The sequence below is a fragment of the Sorghum bicolor genome, chromosome 1, assembly GCF_000003195.3.
Source record: "Sorghum bicolor cultivar BTx623 chromosome 1, Sorghum_bicolor_NCBIv3, whole genome shotgun sequence".
NCBI classification, from domain to species: Eukaryota; Viridiplantae; Streptophyta; class Magnoliopsida; order Poales; family Poaceae; genus Sorghum; species Sorghum bicolor.
In genome coordinates this window covers 6160683-6177432 of record NC_012870.2, presented here as the reverse complement: position 1 = coordinate 6177432, position 16750 = coordinate 6160683, and the positions used below count along the sequence as shown (strand labels likewise).

General features: G+C 43.5%; 2 protein-coding genes across 2 annotated transcripts; one reads left to right on the top strand and one right to left on the bottom strand.

Moving 5' to 3' along the window:
- LOC8083979 lies at nucleotides 294-1418 on the top strand. Its single transcript, XM_002466361.2, has 2 exons — nucleotides 294-636; nucleotides 799-1418. Exons 1-2 carry the CDS (start codon nucleotides 555-557, stop codon nucleotides 999-1001), a joined length of 285 nt encoding a protein of 94 aa, XP_002466406.1. The 5' UTR covers nucleotides 294-554; the 3' UTR covers nucleotides 1002-1418.
- Nucleotides 5652-7485, bottom strand: LOC8086197. Its single transcript, XM_002463794.2, has 2 exons — nucleotides 7248-7485; nucleotides 5652-7152 (listed from the first exon to the last, which is right to left on the bottom strand). Exon 2 carries the CDS (start codon nucleotides 7104-7106, stop codon nucleotides 6186-6188), a length of 921 nt encoding a protein of 306 aa, XP_002463839.1. The 5' UTR covers nucleotides 7107-7152; nucleotides 7248-7485; the 3' UTR covers nucleotides 5652-6185.

The window sequence follows — 16750 nt, the reverse complement described above, 5'->3', positions numbered from 1 at the left end:
GCCCCGGCCGTGGGATCGCTCACGCGGTGACGCGGCAGCCCGCTACTCGCTAGGCGCCAGGATCCCGAGGGAACCCGCGCGGAAGCCCGCGCGAGCCGGGGACAGCGACACCTGGGGCGCGGCCGCCGCGGACAGCGACCAACCCGTGCTGCTCGCGCGTCCAAATCGGACGACAGCACCGTGCGCCGCGCCGACTCCTCCCGATCGAAAAGCCCCGGATCGCACGCGCATCTCCCTTGTCCCCCACTCCCCTCCCCGCGCCGCTACCGCCTCGCCTATAAAAGGTCTCGGCCCTGACCAGCCGGCTCTCTCATCCAACAGCAGGAAGCAGCTGCCTGCCAGGAGTAGTGGTTTCGTTCTCTTCCATCCGCTTCAGGGCTTGCTTGCTTCTCGATCTGGTGCGCGGCGGCGGCGAGTGACTTGGCCGGGGAGAGAGCGAGAGCTGTGCAAAGGGGGACACTCGGAGAGGAGAAGCCAAGGATCGACGAGAGGAGATCATCATCCAGCCGCCGGCAAGAGATTAAGCAGCAGGGAGATCGATCGAGGAATCGAAGATGTGCATGGACCGAGCTGCCGTGCCGGTGAAGAGGGTCTGGCTCGGCATCGCTGCGCGCCTCGGCCTCCGGCGAAAGGCCGGTACGTTAATTTGCTAGCTCCCTCCCTCTCAGTCGTCGATCGACCGTCGTCGCCAAGTGGCGGCGGCGTCGCTGGTCTTCTGGATCGTCGGTCGTTCTATTCTACTTCGATCGACCCTTAGATCGTTTCTCATCGACTTACGGATGGGTTTGATGAATGCAGGCCTGAGGAAGCTGAGGAAGGAGGTGCGGACGTGCGAGTACCACGACGTGCACGTCATGTGGCAGATGCTGAGGGCGACGGACGGGCCGGTCCCGCTGGCGGAGAAGGAGGCCGCAGCGACCGCGGCCGTCGCGGCCGCCGCCGGCGCCAGGAAGAGGAAGAACGCGTGGCGGCGGTTCATCTACTACTGCTGCGCGTTCTGAGCGACGACGCATCGATCAGCCTGTCGAACGAATTACGGCGTCCTAACTTTCTGCTGATGATCCTAGCTCCTGAAAGATGGAAGGTCGCGAGATTTATGAACTCGTGACCAAAATCTCGAACGTGATCAGGGTCGTCATCAGGAGACAGCGATCGAGCTTCTAAGGAGGAGGTCGTTCGAGAGTTCGAGACACGAGACTGTCGTCCCTCGGCGAGAGACCGATCGTCCCGGCGAGAGAGTACATAGGAAGAGTTTGGAGTAAGTGGAGAGAGAGAGAGAGAGAGAGAGATGATCGAGATGTACAAAAATAACTTCAAATCAAAGAAGGCTTTTGTTTTGATTTGTGTCAGTGCAAATGAAATCCTCTTCAAAAAAAAAAAGATACCACTCACCCTAGCAAGTGGCAAGTGATTTTTTCCCCTCCATCTTCTTCGTAGTTCTACGTACTTGATTAGTTCGTTGCCTTTTTTTTTGGAATTAGACAGTAGATCGTTGACGAGAGGAGGTACAGGTGTATGAGCTAGAGTACAACTGGAACCATTGGAGTGACCGTGTGAATGAAGACGAGGAAAGCACGTAGTCATACCCTTGTCTTTCTGCAAGAAAACAAAAGATATGTGTGGAGTAGTGGAGCTGGTGTTGGTGATCACTACTACCATATACCACCCTTCTGTTCTCTACAGCTGACGTACTGAAGCGGTCAAGCAGATTCAGGCTCAACCAGCGCATAACATCCTGGTGTTTCTTACTTCCACGCGATGGCTAGCTCAAGTTGAGCTTGACGTACGCTGTTTTGCGGCAAATCCGTGTAGCTCAATACTGTCTGGCTGGACCCAACGGGAAGTGAATAGGCGAGGTGTTGTGCACAGCACGCACATTAAATGTGAAAGGAAGATTTGTGTCAACATTTTACAAACACGGTGTTTTTAATGTGAACTGTCATAAGTATTTGGACTGGACCCAGATAACTACTACTACTACTTTCCACACACACAAGACTGACTGAAAAGTTTCTTCTAAATTCAGAACAAATTTAATGGGAATAATATTTGTAGTGATGTAAAGTACGTCTGAACTCTACTCTATGTAGTACTTTTTCCCTGGATAACTAAGTCTCAATTTAGTCAGGAGAAAAAAAATGAGATACAAAATTCTTAAAGCATCATTTCACTGATAATATGGAGAATGTTTTGAAGTGAAAATGTTGTTTTCCATGAATATAGAAAACATAAAATGGTCAAAAGTACCAACATTTTACATAATATATTAATATATTAATTAATAGCCTAATAAGTAATAATCCTGTGCTCATACCACATTCACTAGAAAACGAAAGATGGGGGAGCAACAAAGAACCTCGTGCTATTCGTTGATATTTTTTTTCGAAGTAAATTAAATATATCTCATTCTGCACATTCAAAACTTGCAATTTAGTAGAGTTGCTGGTTGCTGCGAAGTTAGTAATAATCATATAAAGTGTGAAAATTAATATAAACGACAAGTTATTTGGTTGCCTGGCCCCCACCCTGTTCGAATCATTTGTCTACATATATGCATCAGATCATGAAGATCTATGTGTCTGATTCCGGCTTCGTAGAAACCCAGAATATCAGTAGTATTTTCTTTAAGAACAACTGAAAGTCTGAAACCACCGTATTTTTTAAGCCTTTTAAATTTTGGGCGGCACCTTTTGCAGATCAATTCAGTGCTAATCAGAGCCATGCAACTATATTCTATTCCAATTCTGACCACCTAACGGATCGGAATCTATATAACTCGAGATGTGGGGTACATGAGAAAACAGAAGGAAACTGAACCAATGCCCAGAAATGGCACGAGTAATTTTCACTGGATAACTCGAAAATGTTACCTGGTACACAGAAAGCTTGTTATATTTTGTTATTTCATAATTACCTTTTTTTAGTTTACTCAATTGGGAACAGGCGAATATATCTTCATCAACGGTGAGCAGAAATTTTGTGATTCATGGTTGTGAGCTTTTGACTCCAAGGCCTTGTTTAGTTCTGAAAAGTGAAAAGTTTTCGGTACTGTAGCATTTTCATTTGTTTGTGACAAATATTATCCAATCGTGGACTAACTAGGATTAAAATATTTATCTCGTGATTTACAGCTAAACTATGTAATTAGTTTTTATTTTCATCTATATTTAATGTTTCATGCATGTACCACAAGATTCGATATGACGGGGAATCTTGAAAACTTTTTGGTTTTCAGGGTGAACTAAACAAGGCCCAAAGCCCTCCAAACTGGCAGGCAAAGACTCAACCGGAGATGTTTTTGTTTGACAATCCATTCCAGAAACTTCACCTTTTCACTGTTTGACAAAAGATTTTATCGCTATGGATAGGTTGATGAGTGATGACATCCACTTGTGGTAAGCAACAGGTGAAGAATTTTTATTGCACCTTGCACTAGATCTGGAGAAAATGACTGGTAATACTAGCAAATCATAATGCAGGTAATATCCTCTCAAAGGAAGGGGGAAAAGGCAACATTTCTCAAATTCTCAAATTCTGGGGCAGCAGAAACTTGGAGGCCCAGTCAACATTTCACAGACAGTGCGAGCTGCATGTCAACCAAACCAAGTCTGAAGTAACAAAACCCAACCAGCTTCCAATAAGGAATTAAGGATGTTCTGCACCTGGTTGCATCCAAACCTGTCATCCTCTTCCTGGCCATCCCCGGTGCAGCATATAGAAACTTCATCAAAGAGCTGGTAATAAAATATTTGCAGGAAATATTAAATCGTCGATTTAGAGAAATACAGGGGGAGTTCAACAAAGGTCCTATACTTCAACAGAAGAGGATATCAAGAACTTAAGACATTACTATTCTATTTTTCTCCCTCGTGCGATACTGATGGCGCACCTTTTATCCCAAATAATAAGGTCTGGAATCGTCTTTTGTACTTCATATGTGCGAGACAATAATGAAGATATGTCTGATATTGGCTTCGTAGAAATAAGTTTCAGTGTTTTCTTAAACCTGAGCAAGCTCACACAGTTCGACAGAACTGAGACCACCATATCCCTTTGTGATATTGAGGGGGCACCTTTTGCAGCACAATCCATTGTTAATCTCTAATATTATATCCTGTTCTAATTCTGCTCCTATCAGATAACAGAATCAACCCAAGCCAATGCCCATAAATGGCATGAACAATATTCACTCATAATTTTAAAACTTTCCAGGTACATAGTAATCTAGCTATTTCATAACTTTCTTAGTTTACTCACTTGGAAACAGTGAAATATCATAAGCTACGCTTAAGCAGCACTAACCAGAAATCCTGCGCTTCATGACAGTGAGTTTGTGACTCCAGAGCCCTGTAAATTGGCAGAACAGCAGAAATGGAAATATTATTTTGATGAGAATCCATTCCAGAAAAAGGAGTGCTTGTTTGACATCGTAGATTTGATCAACATGAATCAGCAGATGGCATTCACAAATTCAGCAGCAGGTGAATAAGTTTGATTGCACCTTGCTGAATCTCCATCGGTGTCCATGGGCATGAGGTGCAAACCACGAACCACTAACCTGCAAGACAACTGCAAAAGTACAAGATCTCGAGATAATGGTCAGTATACTAAACATCAGAATTGAGGTCATTTCCTCTCAAAGAAAAGGGAAAAACGGACAGTATTTCTCAATCTCAACCACATATGGGTTCTTAGATCTGAGACAGCAGGAACTTGGGATTTCACATGCAGTGTAACTGTGTACTGCTTGTGAACCAAACCTAATTTGAGCTAGTGATTCCAGCTAGCTTCAATAAGGATATTTATGCACCTGGTTGCATTCAGCCCGGTCATCCTGGTTATCAAGGTTCCTAGTGGGCAGCATAGATATATGAAAACATCAAAGAATAAGAAGGCAACTGATATAAACACCATTTGCAAGAAAATTATATCGTCAAATTTGAGTATAAAATCGCATTTGACATACTAAGATCATAGCAAAAAGTTCAACAAAGACACCATGCTTCTCAACAAAAGAGGATAGCCAGAACTCGAGCTTACCATTCTAAGAGGGTAAATCATTTTTCTACAGCCACTATATGTCTATACCACTCCCAGAGTCCCAGTAAGATAATAAAAAGAAACAAGCAAAGTTTTATAAGGATAAACCCAAATTACTCAACTGAGACATTTGTTCCTGAAACAACTGATGCAATCTTTTTATGGTACCAGGTGCTGAAAAATTCACAACGAAGAATACCTACTCCAAGGAAACATTAAAAAAATGTTACCAAATAAACATTTGAATAACTGTTGTGCAGTTCATGGATGCTAGAACAAGGTGCATAGTGTATTCAAGCAAACAAATTCCAAAACAGAATATGAAATTCTTCTATGCTAGAATAAAAGAAACTACAGTAATAGGAGAGTGAAATCAAGTAATCAACAGTCCAGAGGACCACAGAATTGATTCGGTTAGAAAATTACATATCATAATCCTGGCAACTGTAACTCAGTTGGATGAGTGCATGTTTAGAACATTTACATTTTTTTTAGCATAAAATACAGCAGGGGAACCCCCACTGTGAGATTTTATAAAAGGAAAAAAGGATAAGAACTGTAGAAGAAAACAAGCACAACAAAAGCATTTACATTCCAGTCATAGGAGAGAATTTGAAGTCCTTGAGCAAAAAAAGCTTATATATTTATTCAACAGGGTTAAATTTTTTTTCTTAATTGCGAGCAGTAGTTGCCACAATCTGAATACAATGTACAGGAGCAATGACCCATTGAAGGCATCATTTATGAGCACTGCGAAAAATGATTCCATTTAAGTCTGTAATAAGGGGGAAATTCTCTATTACAACATCACAACAAATCTCTAAAAGTAATATCAGAACATGCTTTTCGTGTCAAGAGCTGAGGGTATGTTTGCCAATGAGTTACTCAGCTTGACCTGGACCTCAGCCAACCTTGTTGATTCTTCGATTTATTATCAACAGGCTATATATTCCAAAAGAATTTATGCTGCACTGTCCATTGCACCTCCCTTTGTTCACTTGTTGGGCCTTGGTATTTCTTGCTTGTGAGTACTGCAATACTCAGATTTTGTAGCCCTGTTGTTGGTCTGCTGCTTCATTTACTTCAATGCCAGCAAACAACATCCCCTTTAGAGAAGTTCATCAGCTATAACAGGCTACTGTGTATCATTCTCCTCCAAAGGACATTGACTGTATCTTCTCGATTTGTGTGGGCCAATTTGGACCAAGCAAACGTGGATCAGATTGCACAGCAACTGCAAAATCTTGCAACGTTGTACACTGACCCTGATTTGATTGTTGCAACGAATTCATTCTACCAGCAAACCTTTCATTAGCTTTGCTATTTCTTCTACTGCTGGCTCTTACCCTCGACAAATCCACACCCGGTTTAATCAACCGTCGCAAAAACTCATCTAATCCACGATTCAAAGCATCGATGGCTTGCACCGTCACTCCAGTGCCGTTGCTGTGCAGCCGCCGCTGCAAACCCTCGCACAGAGAACTCGTATCCAGCAAATGTCCAGAATCATAGCATGACGCCACTGGATCATCCAACCTCCTCCTTACCCTCATAGCACTGCCCCCAGCAACTGAAATCCCCAATGGCGTTGTTATCGGGCTCCGGCTCTGGACGCACGGAGCAGACCTGACCTGCTCCACCTCCTCCCCATCTTCCACAGACACCACCTTCCCGACTGGCGCCCCCCGCTCCCTCGCCAGTTCACCATCACCTGAATCAAGCACTGCCCCCACATTCCCCACCACCGGCAGCACGACGCTCACGCACTGCCCGCTCGGGGCGGTGGTGGTGCCTGACTGCCCCGTCACCGCCTGCCGACTGGGCGGAGGCACCCCCGACAGAGCATTGCCTATGATGCCCCTAATGAGCGCGTTGTGCAGCGCGATGTTGTCCTTGCCGATGGTGGCGACGCAGAGCCTGTCGAACTCCACCTTGGTGAGCTTCAGATTCAGCAGCCTGGTGAGGTGCGCGAAGTACTTGGCCGCCCGCTCCCGGCCCAGCCGCTTCACCAGGCGCTGCTTCAGCTCGGCGACGTCGACGCGCGCCATCTTGCGGCAGGTCGCCATCACCCGCTCCCGGAATGCGGCCCCGGCGCTCGCCCCGGTCGGAACCCTAACGATGCAAGCCCGGATGCTCAGATCTAAACGAACCAGCACGGTCCCGAACAAATTGGGGCAGAATGGAGCGCAAGGGGGAGCAGAACTTACTTGGAATCGTCGGTTCGGCGGGGAATTCGACGCTAGGGTTTGGCAGTAGCTGCGCGATCGGGGGGGGAGGGGGAGGGGAACGACGAGCTCAGCGAAGGAGGGAGGACCGGGTGTACGACGAGTCGTGGGCGACGCGAAGGGTGGTTGGCGGGGAGGAGTGTCAGCGGGCGCGGGTGTATGGGGCGCGGTACAGGGAGGGGAGCCTGGTTGTGGTTGGTGGCTGTTTGGGCCAAGAGGGAAATGGCGACGGTCAACGGCACGTGCGGTTTTCGTGTATGAGTGTGACAACTGACAGCTGACGCCGGTCTGCGGCGAAACCTCCTGTGCAGAGTCTCGTCACATTGGTGCCAACCTGCGGATGTACGGTATCACGATTTCACGACGCACTCACGTTACGCGTCGTTATTGTTTATGCGTTGACCCAAAAACTAAAAAAATTTCAAAATTCTTTGTAACATCGAATCTTTCAACGTATACACAAAGTATTAAATATAAACAAAAATAAAAACTAATTACACAATTTATTTGTAAATTGTCGAATCTTTTGATCCTAATTAGTCCATGATTAGACAATATTTACAATAAACAAACGAAAGTGCTACAATAGCGAAATCCAAAATCTTTTTTATCTAAACAAGATCTTAGTTGTAACTTTTTTTTAAAAAATGGATATTATAGTATTTTTATTTGTATTTGATAAATATTTCATATTATTTAATTATGTACTAACTAGATTTTAAAAAAATGTTATAGTTATTGATTTTAAATCTATATTTAATGTTCTATGTATATGTCACAAGATTTGATATGACGAGGAATGTGAAAAATTTTGTAAAATTTATAATAAACTAAGCAAGGCCTTGGCTGATGGCCTAAGCTAGGTGTTATGTCCAATCGTACTATAATTCACTGACAAAATACTTTCTACAAATAAAAATAATTATTAGGTCCACGCTAGTCAAACTAGCTTAAATTTAACTAATATTATAATAAATAATATAATGATATTTTTTATATATAATGAATGTTAATATAAATTTAGTTGAAATTTATATTATTTGACTTCTCGAAATAATGGATGAAGTAGTTTTTGGTATATGGCTTATAAAGCCATGTGGACTGGCTAATATGGAGGTGTTTAGAAGGGGAGGGAAAAAATGTGTCAACAAACATCTCTACTGGAGCTCAATCTACAATGGAAAAATCATTTTAAGGGTGCTTAAATTGTCTGTTGAGGTCGTTGTGTTAGGCTCAAAGCGAGCGCCTAGCTCCTGCACATCGCATGAGCATTAGTTTTAGTGTCGCTGCCTCACGGTCATGGAGCGACGACTCCACTCGTGAGCACCTCATCAATCTATCTACGTTGAAATCCACTGTAGAGGAAAAACGTAATAACATCTCAAAATAGTCCATAGACACCCTACAGACTCTCTGGTATTCTTGTATAATCTTAAAATATATGTACGAGACTAGCTCTTATCAAGGTCTAACTTTTCTTTTCTATTTTTATTAAAATGTGAGACAGATATATTTAAGTTAGCTCATAAATTATCATTGAAGCTGTCCTTACACCCGTTGGACTCTATCTCATTGCCTCTTTGTTTCGTATGACATCCAAGCCTACATATGTCTCTGTGGGGTCGCAGTGCATGTGTCGCGTCCGGCTTTATGCGAAGTTGCAAAATGAGTGAAAGCTACTTTTTTAAAGAACCAACGAACTTGGAAAGTTTTCTTGTTGGTGATGTGGAGACATATGCCCGACCCCAGATGTGACGTTGTAGTAGTTTTTCACATTTACGAGAGTGGTGACGTAGTTATCTTTTGAAAATGAAGAGTGTGTGATGAAAGGGTGGGGGGTGGGGGGGGGAGCGAAGGCCTTGTTTAGTTTGCGAAAATTTTTGCCTTTGGCTACTGTAGCACTTTCGTTTGTATTTGAAAAATATTGTTCAATCATGGACTAACTAGGCTCAAAAGATTCCTCTCATAAATTACAGGCAAACTGTACAATTAGTTTTTATTTTTATTTATATTTAATGTTTCATGCATACGTTTAAAGATTCGTTGTGACGGGGAATCTTGGAAATTTTTGGAAACTAAACAAGGCCGAAGAGTGTGTGATTGTTTTTTTTTTTTTTTTGAGACAGAGCGAATGCGCATGGCATGGATATTGCCCAACTGCCGAGTTTTTGAAAGGAAAGCCCACGATGATCGATTCGGCCTGGAATTGAATAAGTTGGGCCGCATTAGAACTAGCTAAGCAAACCTTTATGGGCCCAACTTCTTGTGATTTGATTTGTCCGACTCCGTTTGTGCCTAGCCCAAGTTGGAAAACGGCCCTAGTTTTGATCTAACCCGGTCTCCCCTCCTCTCAGTTAAAAAAAAAGAAAGGAATTTTTCTCGATATTGGATCCACCCAAAACCCATCAATCAATTGAGCCCAAAATGTTGTTCCCATGGCCGAAAGCCGAGATATACCCAGCTCAGCTATGAGATGTGAGAGTAGTGTCAGTTTCAACCTCATCTCAAAATACTCCCTCTATCCCTAAAAACGAGTTTTTCTCACTTCCCAAAAATTAATAATTTTTAGCGTTGACCAAATATATTTAATAAAATATTAATATTTATGGTACATAGTTAATTAATTTTTTTAGATAGATCGTTGAATATACTTTTATAATAAATTTATCTGGAGATATAAATATTGCATGTATTTTTTTACAAACCTAATTAAAGTTGAGAAAGTTTACCTAGCATAATCCCTGTAAACAACTTTTTTTTAGGGATGGAGTGAGTACACACCAGTGCACTGTGTTGGATAGTTCTAAACAATTTTCAAGCTTATTCGTTTAGCTAAAAAGTCATATGTTTGTTTTGCTGAAAAATCATGGCTGAAAGTAGTATTCGCTGATTTATTCTGAGAAAAAAAACATTACTGAATGACTAATAGATTTGGGAGATAAAGTCAAGCGGATGGGCTTCATCTTGAGCCGCAACAGTGAGTCAGCCATGTCATTCTGTCGATGGGGTATGTACAGCTTTTTTTTTCTTTCCACAGTGGTGGGCGGGTGGGACCGCAGGGGATGCAGGCGAGATTGGGGAAAGCACTCGCGCTATTTCGCAAAGAAAGCGAGGCAGCCAGCTTAATCCCGATGGCAATGGCATTTGGAACCTGTCGTTACAGCCTATCACGGTATCATTCGATGGTGCCAGCATTCCTTCGGCTGCACACTGGACGGGCCGCCCAAAAGGCCAGATTAGTCAATGATGACAGCCACAAAAACAGTGATGCAGACTGCAATAGTGGTCTCGGAAAGCAGGGCAAGGAGGTGGACGCGTACCGCCCAGATCTACCGGAGCTTCCTTCTCAAGCAACGCCTAACGAAGAAAGACACGCTCGGCTCGTAGTAGTGGCTAGAGGTAGCTAGCTTCACGGTGCACGCATGTTTAGTGCTCGGTTTCGATTCGATCGGTAGCTTGGATGGAGGCTAGCTATCATTTTAGGAGATCGATCAGCTATCGATTGATCAACCATACCACTAATTGGATCCAATAATGATCCGTGTCATTTTCTGTAGGGTAAACGAATATATCCTAGATAGGCAGGTTAATTATTATTAGGAAGACGTGTGACGTGAATGCCAAGTACGTACGTGTGCCGACACCAAGAAATCCTACTGAGTGCACACGTATGTGTACTGTATGTATAGGTTTCTGTATGTTGCAAGCAGCAGAGCGACCACACCCTGCAGATCGAGCTACTACTGTACTACTACACAGAATAGTATGCAATTGTACAGATGACGCCGGGGCCGGCAGCGGCAGCATCCAATGATCCGTCCAACTCCAACCTTGTCCATGCATGTCGCGCAGCTCGGCAGATCGAAGCGCGATAGCGGCCGCCGCGCCATGGCCCGTGGGGGGCCTGACGCCCTGACCAACCGACCAGCCGACGCCGGTGCGTGCGTGAGACGGGCACCGAAATACTAGCAGGTCCGCACTCCGCACGCACGAGGATAAACCAGCCGCCGCGCGCCCGCGTGCCAGCGCGCACCAAACCGTACGTAGCGGCTGCGCGTGCCGGCATCCAGCCAGCCAGGGCCCGGCGTAACGATATCGTACGGCCGGGCGGCCGATCCAGCCACGCCGCGCGAGTGCAGATTCCGGCCGTATCGGAGACGGACGGGACCTACGACATGAGTGGTTGCTAACGGAAAGCAGGATCGTGACAGCGTGTAGTGTAGCCCAGTACTACCAGTCTACCACACATCACGGACGGATCGCGCGCAACTCATGTAGCGGCCCCACGCGCGCGTCCCGGCCGGCCGATTCGGGCGTGACTGTTGCACCACAACGGAGTGTTTTGGAGCAATCCAACACTTGATTTGGAGGCCATCCGATTCTTCCCAACTCCTGCGCCCGCCGTTCGATTTGAAGTGTGCGGTGTACCATTTCCCCATCTCCCGTGTGGTCGCTAAGGCCTAAAACTTTGGGTTTTTAGCACTATAGCACTTTCATTTTTATTTGACAAATATTATCTAATCTTGGAGTAACTAGGCTTAAAAGATTCGTCTCGCGATTTACAGATCGATAAACTGTACAAATAGTTTTTGTTGTCATATATATATATTTAATGCACCATGCATATGTCGTAAGATTCGATGTGACGGGAAATCTTGAAAATTTTTAGGAACTAAACAAGGCCTAAGGTTCCAACCACTCCTTCCCCAACCCTGTCCCTCTCTTTCTTCTCCAACTTTGATGACTATATATAGAAGGGGCTCGCTGGGGGAGGCAGACGGTGGGGATGGTGGGCAAGCGGTTTATTAGGGCCCTAGCAATGGTAGCAGCAGTCAGGTCAGGTTGAGGCGGGGGAGTCTTGCCGTAATTGAAGATGGGGACGAACGAGCTCACTGAAATTGAAGAAGATGACAGTGATGCAGGGGGAGAGGAGGTTGCCATGAGTATGGTAGAATCTCATCGGAGCTCCGCGACAGACTAGCAGAGCTGGCGGCGGACCGGTGGGAGGAGCACTAAAGAAGCCCCCATAAAAAACACTCGAACACTAGATAGACACACAGTCAAAATCAAAATATTTCATCTCTAGTGGACTAGAGTTGTCAAAATATTTCATCTCAAGTGGATCAATTAAAGTTGTCATTTTCTCTAGGCAACTTATTAGAGAAACATGCATGTTTCTCAGATTAATCTCATGCAATTAATGTGGTGAAAAGATGAATGTAACAAGCAACTTAAACATTGGAAAATATATACCAGTACCAGGTTCCTCCTCCTCCCCTATATATTTTTAGATATTGCTTCTCCGCAATTTGATTGATTGAGGCCTTGTTTAGTTCTCTAAGTGAAAAAATTTTAGGTATTATTGTAACACTTTCGTTTGTATTTGGTAATTATTATAGGCTCAAAAGATTCGTTTCGAAAATTATAGTTAACTATACATTTAGTTATTTTTTATCTATATTTAATGTTATATGCATGTGCATAAGATTTGATATAACATAGAATCTTGAAAGATTTTTGGATTTCAGGTGTAACTAAGTTAAAGGAAATGTGTGTTGCTCTGTGCCATCGCTAGCACGGAATACTGTGGTCGTCATTCCACTTGCTATATATAGAAAAACAGGATATGATAAAGGGAAATATCAGCGATGAGATAATAACCAAAGAAGCAAGCATCAAGAGACGCAACTAACGAACATGCATGCATGCTGCATGCAGATTCATGGACAAGGTAGGACCTCACCTGACTTCCCATGCACATGCAACACAACGAGACATATTGATCACAATATAAAGTTATAAACTATAGCAGCACACAACAAAGTGTATATTAATTATTATCAAAATCTTTGCCTCGATCCAGTTATCAAGAGATTAAGAGACTGTAGAGCTGCTGCCGCAGGCACACACACACTCGACTGTTCTTCTCAGATTATTACGTGGAGAAACTGTGCCTGCATCTTGTACGCATGCTGCATGCATGCTGGACACCTGCATGCGCCGGCACAGCTCGATCTCTTGTCACGTACTCTGTCAGCTTCATTGGACAGTAAATTCACTGTTGACGCACACGTTGTAATGTCGTCTCTTAGCAGGTACTAGCAGTAACTGGACGAGATTTATGTCCCATTTGTAGATTCCGCACGCCGTTTGGCACTGCATGTGCAGTACAGCAGGCACGTTTCCGTCTGTTCTAAACAACACTCCCTCGGTCTAAAGAAAAAAATTATAATAATTAAGCTCAACTTTGACTAAATTTATAGTAAACAATGATAGCATTATATCTCTAAAAAATTATTATGAAAATGTATTCTATAACTAGTCTAATGACACTTAATTTGTATAATGAATGTTTACAATTTTTTATATGAGTTTAGTCAAAGTTTAGGTTATTTGACACCTCGAAAAATGAGAATTACATTATTTTATCTATAACTAGTAATGACACTTAATTTGTATAATGAATGTTTATAAATTTTTATATAAGTTTAGTCAAAGTTTAGGTTATTTGACTCCTTGAAATTTGAGAATTACATTATTTTATGGATGGCTCAGAACACAAAAATTAAGAAGAAAAAAATAAGAAAGATGTGGTGCACATAAAACAGGAAATGGAGAAGTAGGTGTATTAGAAAAAAAGAAATGTATCGAGAAGTGAAAATGACAACTAATTTAGGATATAAGTGTAGAAGGATAAAAAGACTATTATGAGATGGAGATGGAGATGGATAGTAGTTCTTATTCTAAAAAAACTACTCACATTCACAGAAACTTTTGACATGTAAAAAGACTTTGCAACGTCATCTACAAAATTATTGTTGAATTCTTGGCTAGTAGACTTAAGATGAACCTCCCTAGAGAATAGACATATCCACTCATCTAAGCTCTCAGGTTGCTTTTGTTCCTAGTCCACACATTAACTCAGTAGCTTACTCCTTCATGCTTAGTAGTTGGGATCTAAGAAGACTTTTTTACGTAAAATTAATATTGCCAGTGTCTTTGGTAGACTCAAATGGCATTCTCGATCGCCTCAGTCTAGCTAAAAGTTCCATTAGTATGATCAAGGAATGCATATCTTCCAATCAACTCTCAATCCTGATCAATGCCTAGCCTCACCCTTAGTTCCACCCCAACGAGGTCTCGAGGAAGGCACACCTTGTCACGTTATCTTTTTCTCTTGCATATGGTTAATATGAGTCTGGTTGTTCACCTTGCCTTGGATGACAACCACAGCCAAAGATCCCCTTCTTAGTGCCATCGTGAAGTCCAAATACTACCCTCACACATCCTTTTGGAAGACTTCATGCCACGGTCCTTAATATGTCTTCTAGAGCTCTTTTCTCAAAGTAAAACTTCACCTAAGCAACAATTGTATCTATCAGATTTACCAGGGGCACACTAACATCTGGAGCCAACCTAGGGGTTTGGGTTTGGACAATCTTCGCGATCATTTAATACATCCCTTGGTTCTCCTACCCTCATTAATTTAATTGTTGACCAATCTAGACCAAGAACCACCTCCTAGAATATCACTCTTGTTTATAGCATCTTTAATCAATACAGTTGTTGACCAATTTGGACCCCTAAGAACCACCTCCTAGAATATCAATCTTATGTATAATGTCTTTGTAGATTTTTTGTATGTGCCAAATGTTTGCACGTAGGATCAAGACATCCCCAACGGAAGCCACCCAACATAGGGAGTGCACTACCAAGGAACTTTACAAAGTGCCTAATCTAGTAAGACCAAAGACCTATACCCTCTCAAGGTCGACCTAGAAGAATCATACCACATCTAATGCACATCATCAGAATAGTATGATAACACAAGACTGTTCCCCAACCACCACTTTCCATGGAAAGCCTCACTAAGCTTTGTCTACATTGATAAGAATTACAAGTACTGTGGTAAGGAAAATACTCTCCTTAAGCTTCTGCAAGACCCTCACTTTTTTCCTTGCTATATTGGGGGCTCTATACCTTGGTCAACCACTAGACATAAGCGAAGGTGGTAGAGGCTACCTTGCAACTCAAAGAGTATCATGAAGGATCGGGTTCGTGACCAACCAAAAAATGACGTTTTTCCAAGCGACCAGAACACAATTACTATCACTAGTTGAAGGGAGAGAGGAGTAATAAAAATCAACGACCAAAATATATAGAAAATCTAAGAGTAAGATAGAGTCTTGAGATTGGCCTCTTGTAGAAAAACCAGAGATACATGCTAAGGTGACAGTAGGCTATGACGACATTTGTTGAGATCATGCACATTCACAAAAGAAGCCATGACCTCTATGTAACACTTTGTCCATGCATGTTTTAGTTGGTGACTTGGCGCCTCAAGCACTTTTTGCCCTAAGTAGACATTTACATCTTTGAGACTATATGGTACTCACTCAAATGTTTTTTATAAGGTGTATTAGTATTAAGACAGTCTTTTAAATGATGATAGCACTATTAATTTATTTTAAAATACGTTATCAATTACTACAACAATAAAGTCTTGTCTCACTTAAAACATGTGAAGTAAGAACCTATCAATATATCTTTTTTTTCGCAGCAAACATACATATATCCTTGAGTAATCGATCGACAAAGTCTACAATATTTGGCCTTTACGAATCCTAGTACGCCCTACATTTTAAAATGGATGAAGTACTACATAAGATTTGTAGTAGTCCACTGTCTATAAAAGATCAAAGGTAGTTTAATGGGGGCAAGATAGTATCTATCCGAATCTTAAAACTTCAATTTTCCTAGGTTACTGAGGCAAGATAGCATCTATGCAAATCCTAAGAACTTCATTTTTTTTTCCTAGGTGAATGCACGGAGGCAAGACACGCACGTAGTGGGTCCAAACGGGCAATCACGCAGTGGATAAACTATGGCACGAAGCACATTTCCCCCTGCCCCGTCTGCACTTGTTTACAGCCTCGAACCCCACCTTTTTTTTTTCCCTCGCGCCGGCGCGTCGGGGCAAATGATGGTGTCAGCCCGCCTCCCTACGCCGTCTCCACGCCGTCGTCGCGTAACCAATTCCTTCGGGAACAGCTCGAGCCAGGCACATGAGCGCTTCTCTTCTGCGAGCGTTTCGTCGAGACGAGCACATGCCGATTGCCGAGGGAAAACGTAAGCGGAACGCGAGAAATCGCTGTGCACGGCGCACGGGGCGGCCGGGTGCGAGTGGACCGCCGGCGGCATGGTCCGGTCGAGCTTGCGGCCTTACCTTGCCTTGCTGCGCCCAGGCCCAGACGCGATCACGCGACCGCAGCGGCAGCCATCGCCGGGGCCCGGGGTCACCGCCTCACCGGGGGCGTCAAACCTGATCTGCTTGCTGGCTGCTACCTCCGTTCCGCTGGCCCCACCAGGGCCACCACCACCAGAGGACGACACCGGCCCTTTATTCCGCCCGCTTTTCCCTTTTTGCCCTTGCGACGGACGGACCCATCCCCATCCCTCTTCGCCCATGTTTTCACTTGGCTCCC